Source organism: Alligator mississippiensis, chromosome 2, assembly GCF_030867095.1.
Source record: "Alligator mississippiensis isolate rAllMis1 chromosome 2, rAllMis1, whole genome shotgun sequence".
NCBI lineage: Eukaryota > Metazoa > Chordata > Crocodylia > Alligatoridae > Alligator > Alligator mississippiensis.
Genome location: NC_081825.1, coordinates 179,090,637 through 179,107,379, shown reverse-complemented (window position 1 = coordinate 179,107,379; position 16,743 = coordinate 179,090,637). Strand labels below are relative to the sequence as shown.

Here is a 16,743-nt window from a genome sequence, read left to right as displayed (position 1 = left end):
GGCAGAGGGCAGCTGCTGTGCTCCTAGTGTGGAGGGGCCGATTTGGGAAGCAGTCTGTTTGCTTCCCTGCCCCTCCACTTTGTTTCAGTTGCTCCAGCAGTGGTGGCAGAACATGTCCACAGGGAGAGCATGGAACTCTGCCCCACTCCAGTAGCTGATGCACATAAGATGTCTTTATTTGGCAGCTGGTGTTGCTTCTGGCCAGGCAGGTTAGCCCTTTATTCAGTGCCCCTGGCTCAACCTAGCCTTCTCTTCTGCTGTAACCTGTTCCCTGTTAGCACAATTATCCAGGCTGTCTGCATCTTGTCCAACTGCCCTGGATGCCAGTGCTACCACCATGGTGTGCCTGGTGAATCATGGGAGCCATTCTCCTGCACCCCACTGGAGACAGGGACTTTGTCCTTGTAACATGGGCACAGTGATTTTGCAGGCTAGTCAAGTCCTGGTTCCCAGCAGCAGTGGACACCTAAACGGCCAACACTGGACAATAAGGGTGAAAAGGGTTGTACTTTGTCACTGAGGCATAGGCCCTGTCTGGCAGAAATGCCACCGTCTGGGTCTCTCTCCAGAAATCTGTCCCAGTCAGCTTGGGACACTGGAGTTGAATTCCTAAGGGAGGGGGGATTTTCCTTCCTATCTACGTGACAAAAGCCTGGGGCCTAGGGTGTGGTCCTTCTGGTCACCTGAGTGGGGGGAGGGAAAAGCCCCTGCTCATCTGCCCAAGTAACCAGTGATACTTTTTAAATTGGTTGGCTAGTTGCCAGCACTGCTGGCTTCTATTGGACTGGGCTGCTGAGGTCAGAAAGGCTATATAAGGGCCTGGTCCAAGAAGAAGGAGGGGAAGCCATTTTACCAGCATGGCCCAAACACCAGGACACAGGGAGAAAGTCTGATCCATCTGAAATGCTCTCTCTCTGGAAATCTCCGAGCCAGATCTCTACCATCTTCTGAATGATACTTGTAAGTGTTTCTAGAGAGCTAGTCAGTTCACAGTGATGCATTTGCGTATCAAACAGCTACCTCAGCCAGACTGTTTTGCTCAATGGTAATCCCTTGATAGTGCTCTACCTCTTACCCTATTCTACCTCATCCTGTTGAGAGCAAAAAAGCTCTTCTTTGTGACTGGTGTAGGAGACTTACTGAGGGGTGGGTTTAATTATGCCCAGGAGGCCCCTTGGGTCAGCGGACTAAGGGAGACTATCCTTTTTGGCCCCCGACTTGGGGAAGTGCTCCAAGTTCTTGTATTGGGTCGAGTACCCATAGGACTATTAGGCCTGTGTTTCCCCGAGGACGGAGGACCCAGACAGTCCCTTCTCTGGGTGGTGGCAGCATACATTACCCCCGGACTCTGCAGTGGGGCTCAAAAGGGGGTCTGTCAGGGCTTAGGCATCCCTGGAGAGACACGTGGAGTCCAGAAGGTGGACGGGAGTAGTGAGGTGGGAGGCTTAACGCAGGAGCTCCCCCTACTGGCCTGCCACACCCTGCTCCAGGGAGAACCTGGGGATGCTCTTCTGGGGTGCATGGGGAAGGCACCATGGTTCTTACAGGGGGCAGGAAAACTGCTGAGTGGCACTTGCACCTCTGGGAAGGAATGGTGAAGTGGCAGGTTCAGCTGCCAGTGGTATATATTTATGGGTGGAACATGGTTCTTGGAGTCTGTCCTGCCCAGGCTCTGCTGTGCTCTGCTCTCTTAAGTGCACCACCCTGGCTGGGATGGGCAGAGTGTGACACACTATTTCTGCCGCAGGAAGCACACAAGATGGTGAGAGAAGCAAACACTAAGCAGGCGGCATCGGAGAAACAGATGAGGGAGGCACGAGGAAAGGTGAGGATGGGGCTAACTCCAGTGGCAGACCAATGGGCGGGGTCAGGAGCGGGAGGGAGCCATGGCCCTTCAGAGTTCTTATCGCGCAATGTGACTTTAAGTATTGCTTTGAGAAGGATGGGGGGGGGGGGGGGCGCAAATGCAAGCATTAGTCCCCGAGTGCCAGAGACCCATGGTATGTCACTGGCTAACTTTAAGTTGGTCTTGCAGCTCCTGAATCCTTCTTTTCCCCTGCTGCTCACCCTGATCTAGTCTGGTCTGGGCACAGTGGCACCTGTTGACAGGAAGAGGACAAAAAGGCCAGAGGTCTCATGCTACCTGATCCCCTTCTGGAACTAAGTGTTACCCTGTGTCCTGTACAGTACGTGTGGAATATGGGGAGAGGGATCCTGGAAGTCAGCAGTAGGCCCAGCTTCACTGTTGTTAGAAACTGGACCCAGGAGTTCACCTGCACCCACCCTCAGGCAGGACTAACTGGCAGCATTACATTATGGCAGAGCTGGGACCAAGCTATTGGTCAGAGGCACTGCAATGCTGGGGGCTGGGATTCCCTGGTCAAACTGCACCAGATGGTCGCGTAGCCATGTCTGCTGGTGGGTCCTTATCCAGGATGGGGTGAGGGGGAAAGAGCCTCTGGGCCCTAGAACTTGGATGCAACCTGCCTACACAGCCTGTTGGGGAGGTAGGGCAGGAAGGGCAGGCTATGGCAATTGTCTCTGCTCCATATACATGCAGCTCCCTGGTTTGGTGTCCTGCGGCAGTGGGCGAGCTGCTTGGATGCTCTGGAGGGATCAGGAGGAAGGCCCTAGGTTGGGCCTGGGTCTGGGTAGTGCCAGTGTCCCTTTGGGATGTGCATTTCCTGTGGCAGGTCCTGTGGTGGGTATGGGGAATGCCTTCAGTAACTTTCCTTTTTCTTCCATGGCCCAGATTGACATGCTGCAGGCAGAGGTGACAGCACTGAAGACACTGGTGATCACGTCTACACCTTCCTCTCCAAATCGGGAGCTGCACCCCCAGCTCCAAAGCCCCACCAAAGCTGTCTTTCGGAAGGGCCATGGGCGGAACAAGAGCACCAGCAGTGCTGTAAGCACAGCCAGTGGCCAGAGCCTGCCCTTGGAGCCAGTCAACCATGAGTACAAAGAGGTGGGTTGATACTATGCCAAGTCTTGGCCCTGTGGGCTGGGGCAGGACACTGGTATAGGGATCTGGTCAGGGGCTTTCCTTATGGTTCTGCAGATCCCATAGGCCTTCCCCTGTCCTGTGGTTTCTTTCTTAGGGCACATGACCCAGGCAGTTTGAGATAATGTAGTTTGTGGTTTGGAGTCCCCCAAATCCTGCCATGCTGTGATCTGTGGGTTTCCTGCCAAAATCCCTGAGTGGAGGAACTTCCTCTTGTGGGAGTCTCACCCCAGTCTGAGTTCTGGAAATAGTCTGTGAGTTTTTGGGGGCCCTATGGATAAAATTCTTCACAGCTCAGACATTAGCACAAGCACCCACAGTGCTTCCTGCAGTCCAGGGTCTGGGCTCTGCCACTGACTCGCTATATAACCTTGGGCAAATCACTTTCCCTCTCTGTGCCTTGGTTTCCCCACCTACAGAGCAGGTATAGTTTGTCTCTATTACAAGAGGATTGTTGCTAGAGCTGGGCAATCAAATAGAAAAAAGTAGTTGTGAACATTCTTTCAACTGAACTCTGTTATTTTCCTCTGTTTTTTACTTCTGTGACTTTTTCCCTTGCTCTCTAAATGTGGATCTGAATAAAACTCACCTGTGTCAGTTTTCTACAAATGCAGGTGTAATGGGATGTGCACATGTATCACAATGCAAGCGTGTTGGCATGGCTGTCTTGTAAAGCTTTGTTGGCAGGGGAGCTCAAAAGGAGATGGCAGCCTGTTTTGGCATTTGGATGGGAAGAACATAAATATTTTGGCAATGGAGGGGATGCTGGTGCTGTACCCTGATTGCCAGGAGCTGAGATAGCTGCAAGGTGGAAGGACTTAGGCTAGGGCTGCACAATAAACTTGTTGTTGTGCCCAGAAGTGGCACCCTCCAGGGTGTGATGTTGCCCTCACTGAGCTGCTCGCTAAATCAGAAACACTGCAATTGCATCCACATGGTGCTGCAAGCAGGTTAATTAGCATGGGGGGCAGTGAGGAGTCAGCCCTGTCCCTCAGCAGTGCTAAATAGCCTGTTTGGTGCTGTGCAGATGTGGCTACATTACTGCTGGGCTAGGGAAGTTTTCCATGCAGATATGGCCTTACAGAGCATAGAAACCTTTAGCCTCTGACTCTGCCGGTAATGGCAGCCAAGCAGTGAGGCCTTTAGTTTGACCAGAGGGAGGGGGTTACATCCTCCACACACAGGACTGAGCTGACATCTCTGATGTTGCTATCTATGACCACAACTGCAGTGGCTTCAGGTGATATCTCTGGTAGGGGTGTAGATGTGATCTGTAGAATCCTAGAGGTCAAAAGGACCTCATCCTGCAGTCCAACATCCTGCATTTATGCAAAATGTTCCTAAATCGACAGGTGCTCATCCAGCCACTTGGAAACCTCCAGTGGAGGAGCTTCCACAGCTTCCCTGGGCTACTTGTTCCAGCTTGTTCTGTCTGCACAAGGAGTTTGCCTTAGTGCGGCTACAGTGGGGCCTTTTTCAAAAGTGTCCGGTGATTTTTTTTTTTTTTTGATTGGATGCTGGTATTTTTAGGTTCCTGACTTGAGACCAGGTTCTGGTTCCCCACTGCCTTAAAGATTCTGAATTTGTGGGCAGGTGCTCAGCAACTTGTGAAAATCAGACATCTCAAGTTGGGTGCCTGAAAATGTTGGAATATCAAATCTCTGGCCATTTCTGAAAACTTAAGGTATGATCAGCACAATGCTGAGGATGCTGGCATCTCTTCAGAGGTTCCTGTATCCTGAAAGACAGGGCTGGGGGCTTTTCTGTATCTTCTGTCTCTCTCTCATGTTATAACCTTTCTTTTTCTGCCTGTCCCTCTAAACCCACTCCTTGCCTGTCTGTTTGTCTGTCTGTTCACCTCACTTTTCCTCTTTGCTCTCAAAGTCCGGGGTGCCCACTCTACTCTCTCTGCTTCTTTGTATCATCCCTGGGAAGGCTATCCACATCACCTATGAGCCAGGATGGCCGTCTCTGGCAGCAGATTCGTCATCTTCATCCTTGCAGCAGGTAACTACTCTGAAGCTAGAATGGGTATGGCATAGAGGGTAGGACAAGGAGAGGGTGGGATTTATTGGCCTCTCACACCTTCAGCCTTTTGGTCCTCTCTCTGATACTAACACCCATTTTTGTTTTGTTTCTCTAATTGTTTTTCCATATTGTGGCTCTGAAGTTGTCTCCTGGTACCAGGTGAGCAGTCTCCATAGCCCAGCGCTCTTGTACTCTCAGCACTGACCTTTCCCTGGGGTCTGGGCAGCTTTGTTTACTTACATTCTATTCAGGCTGGGCTTTTTATTTTTCATTCTTGTGTATTTGTTTCTTCTTTTTCTTTTTTTTCCACAATGTCATCTTTTAAATGACTATAATGGGCTCTGCTGGCCCTTTAAGGCAGTCCCAGTATCATCCTGTTTTCTGCTGGAGCCAGGGACTGAGAAGGACTGGGGGTCCTTTGCAGTAGGGCATGGTGGGAGAGGGCAGGAAAGCAGGATATAAGCAGCAGCCTTCCTTCCAGAAATGAGCAAGAATAGGGGGAAAAGCATGTCCTGGCCTGGGCCCCCATTGCAGAGAAGCAGCAGGAAAGCTGCTTGTTCTCTGCAAAAAGACCCATGGCAGGTATGGTCTCATCTGTGTTCTGATTAAAGGCTGCTTTTTAAACCCCGCTTTCCACTTTCAGCATACCCTGCTGCCTACAGCTGCAGCCACCTCTGGAAACCACTGCTTCCAGAATGCATCGGCTCTGGGGTCAAGGCTATCTTTAAAGTACCAGCCCACCTTGCTACCCAGCCCACCTTGCTACCCGGGGGTTCCCTAAAGGGCCAGCCCATACTCGCTTGGTATAGGGATGATGGAGGTCATTGAACAAAAGCTTTTCCTGACTCGCCCCTTCCCTATAATTATTCCCTTCTAGGCTGAGAAGGTGATTCTGCCTTTTGAGTCCAGGGTTTCATGGTCATTCACCCATGGACTAGTCCTGCCCTCCCTTTCATGGGACAGTAGGAGAATTATGCCAATTCTTCTACTGTGTGGCTGTTTCTCCCAGATGGGAGGGTGGCTCCAGCCTGGGTAGGAGTGATCTGCTTTCATGTTCCCTTGTGGGACTGAGTGACTCTGATGTGGCCAGATAGGTATCCTATGGGCAAGCTGGCCTGGGTAGGAGATGGAAGGTGTATTCCTTCCAGGCTGACGCGAAGTGCAGCCCCAAAGGACAAGCCTGCTTTTTTTTCCGCAGTTCTTGCTGTGTTGTTGGATTCGCTTAGGTCCTGAGGTGGCCTTTGTAGTCAGGGTTGCGGGGTATTGTTCATTAATGGCTGCTTTCGTGTGTGGTGTTTCTCCCTGGCTCCCTACTCCCTATCCCCACCTTCCCCTGACATCTGCTATAGGTCGACGCCATCCTGTTTGCTGAGTTCCAGGCCTGGAAGGAGGCTCCAACTCTGGATAAAGCCTGCTCCTTCCTGGAGAGGATTTACCGAGAAGACGTGGAGCCCTGTCTAGACTTCACCAGGCATGAGGTGAGTGCAGGCTCAGAAGCAAGGACTCGGGATTTCAGCAGTGATGCATTTGCCTCCTCTCTGGCCATAACCTACGCTGATCCCAGTCCTTATTCTCTGTCTTTTGCTGCAGCTGTCTGAGTTGGTGCGGGCAGCCGTAGAGCAGAACACGCTGACCATAGAGCCTGTGGCTTCACAGGTCCTGCCTGTGGTGAAGGTCTCGACGATAGAATGTGGTAGACCGAAGTAAGAAACGCCCCATGCACTCCCTTTGCCATTTGCCCTTTCACTCGGCCGTCTCAGCGCTGCTGTCACCCCTCTACCAGGCTTCCTATATCAAGTTCAGCCAGGCCTTTGCCTTTGTTCTCTGTTTCCTGGCTATTTCTAAGATGCTCACCACCACAGCAACACTGGGTGATAACTGAAGAGGCTGCTGTAGGGAAGGCCTTGCTAGATTGCATTTTGCACTGAGGTTTCCTGTTCCAAGCCAGTGGAAACAGCTGATCTGTATCTGGATGGAGCCTGAGGCTTTAGGAGTCCCTTGAATCACTTTGGGAGGCCTGGGAAACTATTTGGAGTTCGCAATCCTCCAAAAATGCTTCCTTCTCTCACTTAAACCTCTGGTCAGGGGTTCCCCAAAGGCTGAGTTAATTTGAAAACATTGTTTCTAAATGGCACATTTTGTTATATTTGGGGAGGGGCTGAGAGGAATGTCATGCATTGGTGTCCTGTAGATGGTGGGGGGTTTAACGCCTCCCCTCCCTCCAGTCTCTCTACATTTCTCTACATGAGTGGTACTTAATGTTAGAGTTCTCATCAAACATATGAACCCAGGGAATGTTCAGGGCGCCCTTGAAATGGGAGGGAGATGCATTCTCTGCTTACAACTTCTTTGACATCTCTTTTTCCTGACAGATTCTTTGACCACCCCCCTCTATCTCTTCACCCCTGCAGTCACCTTGCTTTCAAAATCACGAGTACAACAACTTTGAAATCACTTCTCTTAGCCAGGGATGTTCAAACATTGAGAATGGGATTGGACTAGATTACCTTCTGAGGGCTCTTGCAGTCCTATTTTTCTGTGACTCTGTTCCTACACCAGTTTCTCAAGGAAGGGTGGTGGGTGGCAAGAGGCGAGGTCAACATGAGTACAAACAAACTGGGATCAGGCCCTTCGAGCTTCACATTTCTGGACCAGGGAAAAGGACTTTATTCAAACTGTGCATTTTAGATCAGCTTGGGGTTTTTCTGCCTCTGAGCAGCAGTTGCTCCCAGACCAGAGTTGGTCTGTTAGGACATCACATAGCAATGAACGTGACAGACACAGACCTCATGGCAAGCTTTTCTGCATGCTCTCTCTTCTCAAAACAAATTGCTCCATGAGCGTATTAGCCCTGTGCCAAGAACAACCCATCCTGTGTTTATCCTGATCAGTTTCCTTTTTTTTTTTCTGTTTTTTTTTTTCTGTCTCTCTTCACAGTGGGTTCCGGTCACAAATTGTAACGTAAGTGACTTTTAGCCAAAGATTAAAGACCTCTACCCATTAACAAGTTACTAACGCACCTGGTTACTAATGGCTTTGAGGCTGGATACAGCCAATAACTTTTTTAATCCTGTTAATTACCATGTGGAAGGTATGATCTGGTCACATCATTCTTCGATAAATGGTTAGTGGGTTTTTGTTTTCCTTTGGGTTCCCAACCTGAGGAAACTTAAAGGAACGGGTTTTTTTAAAAGGTGAGCGCTTAGCACTTTCTAGAAACCTTCACCTTTAAAGTGACTCAAAAATTGGACATTCAGGATGTTTATAGATGAGGTCCAAGAGGCAGGGGTGCTTTAAAAGTGGCAGCAAGGTGCTTTGAACTGGTTGAATGAGTTTTAGTTTAAAGCACCCCACCACCTTTTTCAGCACAGGGACACTGATACATGTGATGCTGGAGTCTGCTGGAGCGCAGTAATTACCGTACTCCAGCATAATCGATTAATTGAGACTGCTCTGACGCTCTGTAATTACTGCGTGTTTGAGCAGCCTTACTGCATGTGTATAGGAGCCGTCAGATTCTCTCATTGCTTTGGTAAACTTAATGCTGATGCTTCTGGCATTTTAGCCAGCATCTGCCCACTGTAGTACTTGATGATGGTGGGGGGCAGAAGGTAATGAAGCAAGAACAAAATCCCTCTTGAACATTTTGGAGCCCCCTTCCTAGTCTCTGTGTCTTGCTGCCTGAGTTGTAATTGTCTTAGCTGCTTTCACTTCTGAACAGTGATGCCAGGCAAGAGATGTTGAAGGAACTCTGAGGAGCGAGATGGTGGTTATGTGCTGAAAAATACCAGGAAATCCCTACTTAGCTACATTGAGTGAGGATGGAAACACCCCCTTGAGATGGTTCTGCAGGAGCTGGAAGCAGAGGTCCTTCCACAAAGGACTGAACACAGCTGAAAGAAAATTGGGACACTCTGGCACGTCCAGGGAGTGGCTCCTGCTGGTTGTCCTGGGCTCTGATCTGTCCCTATTGGACCCCCATTTTCTGCCTGGAGTGTCCTCTGATGTTCTGAAGAACCCCTTTTTTCAGTAACACATCACAGGCTTAGGCCAAATACCACTGAAGTCACTGAGAAGGCTGCCATCCACTTCAGTGGTCTTTGGACCAGGCCTAAGCTGATTAAAAGGGACTGTAAATTCATTGTCTCCCAGGATCCCTGCTCAGTGGAGCCTGAGTGAAACTGGAGGGTCTCTGCCCCTGTTCAAGGCAGAAGAGGCTAAACTATGAGGTTACACAGCAATTCCTGCTCCTTCCCCCCCCCCCCCCCCCCCCCCCCCCCCCCCCAGGATCCTAGTGGCCTCAGTTGGGTTACAGAGGAGATTTAATTTTTCAGCCTTTCATCTTCACTTTTTGAGGTAAGTTGCTAATAGGTAGAAGATAATATTATAATGTATGTATGGTGCATTTGCATGATATCTGTGCTAGCCTGCTAAAGAGACCACAGCAGGTGCCATCTGCTCCCTGCCAGGCAGACACAAAAGTCTTCATTGGCTTGCGCAGATATGCTTGTTTGCACAGGGTTCAGTCCCTGTGCTAGGCTTATTTTGAGCTAGGGGTTCCAGTGGAATAAGGTACTTGAAAACCCTGCCTCAAAGGACAACAGAAGAGTGATGCACTCAGTGGAAAAGGGGATGGATGCCTAGGGGGAGATGAGGAGCTCCATCTACATGCAGGATGCTGGCACAGACCTGGTCTGCACTGCACCACAGAACTCAAGAGTGCACCCACTTGCAGAGTGGCTCTACGGCAGCCAACACACAAATTTCTGCTAGCAAATACGCACATCTGCGCAAGCCAGAGAAGACTTTTGTGTCTGCTTGGCAGGGAGCAGATGGTACCTACTGTGGTCCCTTTAGCAGCCCTACTTTCCCAGAGTGTGCTTTGCACTGTGCTGGAGTAGTTAGTTCAGTGGAGTCGTGTAGATCAGGACAAAGCCACATAGAGCAATCCACAGCCATTGGGTGTGCTCATGCTCCAGCAACATCCTCATGGCCGCTCTGTCTACTGCTGGATCTTTTGTTGGCAGAAGCTCCCAGTGTAGACAAGCCCAGTCTGTGCTGTTGTCCTGCTATAAGGATGAGCCACGTAAGAGGTTATCAGCCTGCTGCTGTCTCCAGATGGTGGGGTTGGTTCTTTTTAGGTCAAATGCTGGAGTTCTGTGTGTTTTGAAACTGGGTTCAGTCCCCAGCCAGAGTGCAGGTACCTATGAAGAGAGAAGTAGGGAATTCAGGCAAAATCCCATTGATTTTAGTGAATGCCTTGTCTGAATAATGGTTCTGAGCTGAACTGTATCATGGGGAAGAGCAGAGTTACTGAGGCTCCTACCAAACACAATTGAGATCAGAATCTGGTCGTTGGTTTGGGAAAAACTTTAAAGTAGCTATCTAGACAGAGACATTCCCAGTGCTGGGAAAAGTAGGACAAGGACTTATAGCTTTAGAGAAGAGGACAGGGAAAAGCCAGGAAGATGTTGAGAGCAACTTAGTAGGGAGGTTTCTTTTTCACCATGCTCAGGAGGAGGTTGGAGATTGTGGAGAGGGGAGTAGAAAGATTTTGCAAAAGGCAGCCAAGGCAGACCGGATGGCCTGGAGCCAGCCTGGTCTATCCAGGCCTTTACACTACAGGGGAGATATGTTTTCAAAACTCACCAATCTGGTTGTCATAATACAGTAGTACGACACATTAACTCAGTGTTGAGTCTTCAGAAATGGAGTCTTCTGGGCCCTGTCTGAGCCCAGGTAAGTAAAATGGGATGTAACTGGGAGCATATGGGTTTGTCCCTGACTCTGTTGATTCATGCTAATGTTGTCCTCTGGGACACGGTGGATTGCTGACATACAGAGGCCTGAGCAAAGAGGGTCCAGCCAGAAGTCACGAGGCATAAGTGCTCCAAGTCAAGGTTCCTTTATGTCATACTGAGCTAACTTCCAGTGCACAGCTCATGGAGTGGATATAGAGAACAGGCAGAACTCATTACATGGTGCTTCATCATACCTTCCAACTATTCTGCATGCATTTCTAGGTTCAGACTATGGTAGGAGGAGCCTTGGTATGGAGGGTCCTGTATTGGTTCACCTGGGCATTGTACTACTTTTGGTGCCAATGAAAATCTAGTTGTCAGAGGCCACCCGTGCTTGCCCCTACCTGAGGCTTCTGTTCACTTGTCCCCGGAAGCAGGGACCAGTGACTCTTTTGCTTTTGGTCTCAGCCTGAACTAGGCCTTGGAGCTGACTCTCATTGGTTTCTGTTCCTCCTGGGAGCTGTCATTTGTTGAAGCATCGCTTTCCTTTCTCCCTGCAGGAAATGTGCGCTGAGTGGCCTGTCCCGAACCTGCAAACACCGCATCAAGTTGGGTGATTCTGGGAATTACTACTACATCTCTCCATCCTGCAGGGCCAGGGTGAGTCCTTCAGCTTTTCAAGGTGCATCATCAGCGCTCATTCTAGAAAGCAAAATGGATTAACCCCTGGGACAACTTCAAGGAAATTAGCAGAGAGGTACCAGAGCTGAATTTGGCTCATGGGGTTGGGCTTGTTGCTCAGTCAGTTTATGTGAAGTGCTGCTCCTCAGCTTTTGTTTTTTTTGCTATCCAGTGGCTAGGATTGTGTCATGCAGCTAAGGTAACAGCAGATTTCAAAATGTGTCTTCAGTTTAGTCTTCCCCATGATTTGATCCTTCATGATACTTGGGTTTGCTTTGTTGCACACTGTAATTTGCTTCAGTCTCAATGCCAGCTTTCAATGGAGAGCAGTGACTAAGACTTATAAAAACAGACTCTCCTTTTGCTTGGAGGGCATGGAAAAGGTGAAATGTTGTTTTGGCTCTGATTCAAGAAGACAGTTAAACAAATATTTAATGGTCAGTCCTACTTGGCAATGCACTTAAGATGCTCCTGGTTCAGCATGGGCTTAAGTGTCTGGTTGAATAGGACATAAAGGAGCCAATCATTTACCAGACCAGGCACCTCTGTCTGCTTGGGAATATTTATGGCAAAGTTCAGACTGTTTCACTTGAACAAAAAAACCCAGCATTTGTTTTTGGACTGCATTTGTTTCCCAGGAAAGAAGTTCACCTGTTTTGAAACTTCTTTTCAATAAGAAACAGTTGTTGCTTTCAACCATGGCCCAGTCTGAATTTTCACAGAGTTCAAATATTCTGGGTCACAAACTACTGTCGGACAGAATTGTACCTTCAGATATTTTAGTGAAGTTTTGCCATCCCTCTCATTTGTGAGTTCCCCCCACCCTGTATGCATCTCAACCCCCTTTGTCTCTCAACATGAATTTCTGGTATTTCATTATGTACAAATCCATTCAAATTCTACCTCTCTTTTATCTCCCATTCCCTCCTTAACATACGCAGAACTTCTAAGCCTCCCTGCATCCCTAATTCTCAAAGCACTACAGTGGTGTTGCAGATGAGGAGATGGGTTTAGAGGGGTCCTTTAGTGCATCGGCAGTGGCGAGATTAGATCCCTTATTTTTCGGTCACAGTCTAACACTGAATCTATTGCCTCATGTTGCCTGCCTGATATAACTTTTTTCTTGTGGTGTACACTTGTGTGTAAACCCTAGTTCCACCAAAAGCCACTGCCACAGTGGTACAGAATTCCAGCCGCTCCCAGTGGCTTCAGTTCCTGTAGCACATGCTTTGCAGTTCTACAAATCAGCCATGCGTGTACACAAGCGGAGAAGTGAGGGTGCTCAGCAGTAAGACCAAGGTCCTCAGATGCCAGTAAATCTGCATTTACTTTGATGACCTGTGCCATCCTGTGCTGTGTCAGAGGCTGTTTTCAAAGGACTTTTTCTCTCTTGCAGATCACAGCGGTGTGTAATTTCTTCACTTATATTCGCTATATCCAACAGGGCTTGGTGAGACAGGACGGTAAGAGACGGGCTGGGCTGCACCCCCACCACAGAGGGTGTGGGGTGGTTGCCCCCTGCTGGTTGTTGGTAGCTATGGCAAGGGCTTTTCAGCTCACCACGGGGATGGGATAGGCCAGGGCAGGCCTGCCCTCTTTCATTCAGAGATGGTTTAGTATAGGGTGAGAGAGGGCAAGAGGGGTTAATTTGTCTTCTGGAAGGATGCAAGGGTCCAATCTGCCTGGACTGGAGAGGGTACAGAAAGAGTTGAGAGAGTAGCAAGAGGAGGAAGGTAAAAGGCTACTGGAGGGGACAGAAGTAAGGGAGAGAGGGAAGAAGAAGAAGAAAGAAGTGTGTAAGGGGGGACCCTGCCTCACCCCATGGTCTGTACATCCCAATGCTTTAGGGATCTGTGCCTCAGTAGGCACTGCTGCCTGGCCAAGCAGTGGAGCCCTGCTCCTGTGATTTGCTCCAGTGCATACAGGCTGTCTTTGAGGGACATCATGCCCCCTGGGTCCATTGCTCTGGAAGGGAAGGGGTGGGGGTGGATGCCTCACAAGGCATTTCACTAACCCTTCCGCCCCTTTTCTTTGCAGTGGAGCTGATGTACTGGGAAATCATGCGGCTCAGGCGGGAGATGTCCATGGCCAAGCTGGGCTTCTACCCCAACGAGATGTAGGCCAGGACACGAGCCGGAGGGAGTTGCCCTTGCATGAAGGGCATGTGCTCTACCGCACAGACCCACTGACACAGTACATCTACACCAGCATGGCTCCCTTCCTTTTCTCTCCTGCTGGGAGCGAACCACTGAGTGAGAAGCACAAGTTACCCCTCCAAAGGCTTCGCTGCTGTTCAGCCAGTGACTGAAATGTGGACACCCCTGGAGCCGGGCAGGTCCTTGGTTCTCTGGGGTGAGGCCACCTCTGGCCTCTGCCCATCATGAACTCTATTCCTCCCTCCCTCTATGCAGCCTGTAGCTAGTTTTTAAAATTTTATACACAGTCTGCTTCTGTGGGTTCCCTGGCTCTTGCCCCCCCCCCCCCCCCCCATGACAGGTCCTGGGACTCCTGTATTTTGCCAGTGGGTCCCTCCAGCACAGAACAAGAGCTAGAGAGGATCTTGGCCCCCATCCATCCTTCTGCCTGAGAGATGCATCTGCTACAGCCCAGCTGTGTGCCCAGCCCTGGCTGATGCCCCCTGCAAACACCAGCACCACACAATAACTTCAGTGAGAGCCATGAAAAGCATGTTTTCCTAGTGCTTCCCTGCTCCTCAGTAAGGAGCCTGCAAGGGCTGCTTTTCATTGGCTGAGTCACAAAGAGGGTTTTGTTTCTGTTTTTAGCTCAGGATTTGGCATTTGGTGTTGTAATCCATCATTGAGCAGGCGTGGGGGTGGGAAGTATTGAGTCACAGCCGAGACCCAAGCTCAGTGCCTGGAGGCTCAGTCATAATGCAGAAGGGGAAATTGCATAACAGAGAGCTGACCACAGCTATGCTGAGGTCAACTGAATTGGGCTGCATGCATCACCTTGGCATTTCTTGCTGGCACAGCTGTGCTTTGTGGTGGTCCCTGCAGGTAGCAGCAAACCCTGCTGGGCCCCTCTGTTGCCTTGCTCTGGGCCACTTCTGCCCCATAAACCACCCCCAGCTGTGGGCAGGTGCCTTCCACCCATTCCTGTTCTAGGCAGTGGCTGCAGACATATACCTTCTTGCTCTTCCATAATAAACCCCAGGTGCCCTCTCTCCACAGACCCCAATTCAGGCAGTTCCCTGCTCAGTGGCCAGCTGGAACTGCTAGCCCCAGATATTTGCTGCTGCCATACTCCATTATGCAGCACAAGACCAGAAGGAAGTACTGGGTCACCTCATTTGGCCTTGAGTATAACCCAGGCCATAGATGTTACTTACCTCTGTAGTAGATCCAGTCCTCTCCCATGCTCCCTCAGTTAGCTCTCAGCTAGTTACGCTACTGCACGTGCCTATACGAGACATCCTACCCCACAGACCCCACTGAATATATGTAATGTCACTGGGAGGAGGATCCAAAGCTCTTCGAAATCCCCATAGCTCTGGATTAGGCCTTGCCTTGCCTTCAACTGAGACTTTACAGAACCTCATAAAGCTACAGTCCTTGCCATAGGGCCCACTGTAATTGAGCTAGTAACTTCACCTGCTGTTTGGTCATCTCAGCTGCTGTCTTGCAGTGCTACATCATCTCTTGCAGCAGTGCTGGGCCCTATCTTTCTGGAATGCAACTTTAAGGGTACTGACAGAGCGGTGACTTGGCCCAGTGCTGCCTGGACCTGGATCATCTCAGCGGACTCTGTTGTGTTACCTCCTCTCCTAGGAGGACCTTCTACAAAAATTACCATTGGAAAAAATCTAAAGGAAATGCATCTGAGTGAGCCACCTTGGGTTTGCCCTTGGAGGGGGAGAGGGAATGGAGCCATAATGGTGGACCCTAGTGGCCGCAGAATTTTTGTGCTCCTTGGAGCATGCCTCGTTGCATGAGAACTTGTAAACCCTGAGGTTTACAGGGTGAAATTCTCCTACACGGTGCAGATGCTGGCTGCACCTGCTGTTTTGCTGCCCAGTGGGGTTCTCTTCCTTACAGCAGTGGTTGCACATAGTACCGCTTGCATGCAGAGGGCAAATTAATATCTGAAATGCGAGCCCTCTCCAGGGGTGCAGCTGGGGAAACATGTTACTGGAAATGCTCCCTATAGGAATTGCTTCCTTCTGCTTAGAACAGGGCTGGCTTGAAATGCAAGCAGCACTGACACCTGGTTGTCACCCTAGGATTTTGCTTCTCCAGCCCCATGCAGCAGGAGTGCAAGCCCTCATTCCTTTTCCTGCTTTCCAGCAACTGGGTGCTCTATAATTCTATGGCTGATCCTGGCTGAAAAAATTAGTGGCTGTTTCCTCCAAATATGTTTACACTGTGGAGTACAGACTCAGAGGCTGTGTGGCTGGGGAAATTTAGGCTGGAGGCCAGATTTTGAGCTGGTGTGAGTCAGCATCTGACTCCAGCAGAGCTGTGTAGGTTGATGTCAGCTGAGGATGTGGCCTTGGATTTTTCCATAGGGAAAGCGGGGAGCCCCTTCCCCAGTTGCAGATTTTCACCTCAGGTAAATCCTTTCCCTTACAGCTCCTGTTGGGTCCATTTTTCTCCTTCACCTCCTGCCCTAGATTGCTATATAATATTGCTGTGCACTATTATCAGCTGCCACGTTCCACCCTGGAGGTGGCTGCATTTCAGCGGTGGGTGAGATGATCCCTCTGGTTTTTCTTATAATTTTGTAAGGCACTTTGGGATGAAAGGAGTTAGATGAATGCAAAGTGGTGTTGTTCTATACACTCTTGTTTTAAATGTAATACAGTTTGTTAGTTATTCTGAAGTCACTCCATTTAAACAGCAGCATGGCTGCACCCTGCTCTTTATAAAAGGAAAATAAACATTTGCTATTAGTCTCCCCAAAGCGGTAATCACAATTTCAGACTTGGATTGGCCACATCGTGTGGGGAAAGGGGAGAAGTTTATTGGCTAAAAAGTGGTTGGTGGATGTTTGTTGGATTCAGTGTGGTCTGTGATCAGACAGTATGATGGGGAGGTCCTAGTGGATTGGCTCCCTGTACGCACATCCTGGTTTTCATACTCTTTCTTTAAAGCTTCTGCTGCTTGCCACTGCTGGCTGCATGGAGCTTTGGTCTCCCCTCACCTCCCCACCCCCTATTTTAAGGAAGAATAGGTCTGGCACTTCTGCTGAATATATCCTTAGTTCACTGTTCACTTTGGATACTTGGAATGCTTGAAACAGGAGGTGCCATTGCAGCACTTGAGAAGTAAG

The 16,743-nt window shown here is 49.6% G+C and overlaps 1 protein-coding gene across 6 annotated transcripts in view; it reads left to right on the top strand.

The window, feature by feature from the left end:
* RAB3IL1 (RAB3A interacting protein like 1) overlaps nucleotides 1-16,374 on the top strand; it is a 31,010-nt gene extending 14,636 nt beyond the window's left edge. For 3 of the 6 annotated variants that reach the window (XM_019485233.2, XM_014604225.3, XM_019485238.2), the window contains exons 4-12: nucleotides 1,748-1,825; nucleotides 2,753-2,968; nucleotides 4,940-5,011; nucleotides 6,382-6,510; nucleotides 6,623-6,735; nucleotides 7,970-7,993; nucleotides 11,334-11,433; nucleotides 12,851-12,917; nucleotides 13,492-16,374. In XM_019485233.2, the coding sequence (XP_019340778.1) occupies nucleotides 1,748-1,825; nucleotides 2,753-2,968; nucleotides 4,940-5,011; nucleotides 6,382-6,510; nucleotides 6,623-6,735; nucleotides 7,970-7,993; nucleotides 11,334-11,433; nucleotides 12,851-12,917; nucleotides 13,492-13,574 (882 nt within the window). In that variant the 3' untranslated portion in view covers nucleotides 13,575-16,374. The remainder of the gene's footprint in view (nucleotides 1-1,747; nucleotides 1,826-2,752; nucleotides 2,969-4,939; nucleotides 5,012-6,381; nucleotides 6,511-6,622; nucleotides 6,736-7,969; nucleotides 7,994-11,333; nucleotides 11,434-12,850; nucleotides 12,918-13,491) is intronic. The other 3 variants (XM_019485234.2, XM_019485235.2, XM_019485236.2) reach the window with 3 other exon arrangements.
* Nucleotides 16,375-16,743: the final 369 nt, after the last annotated feature.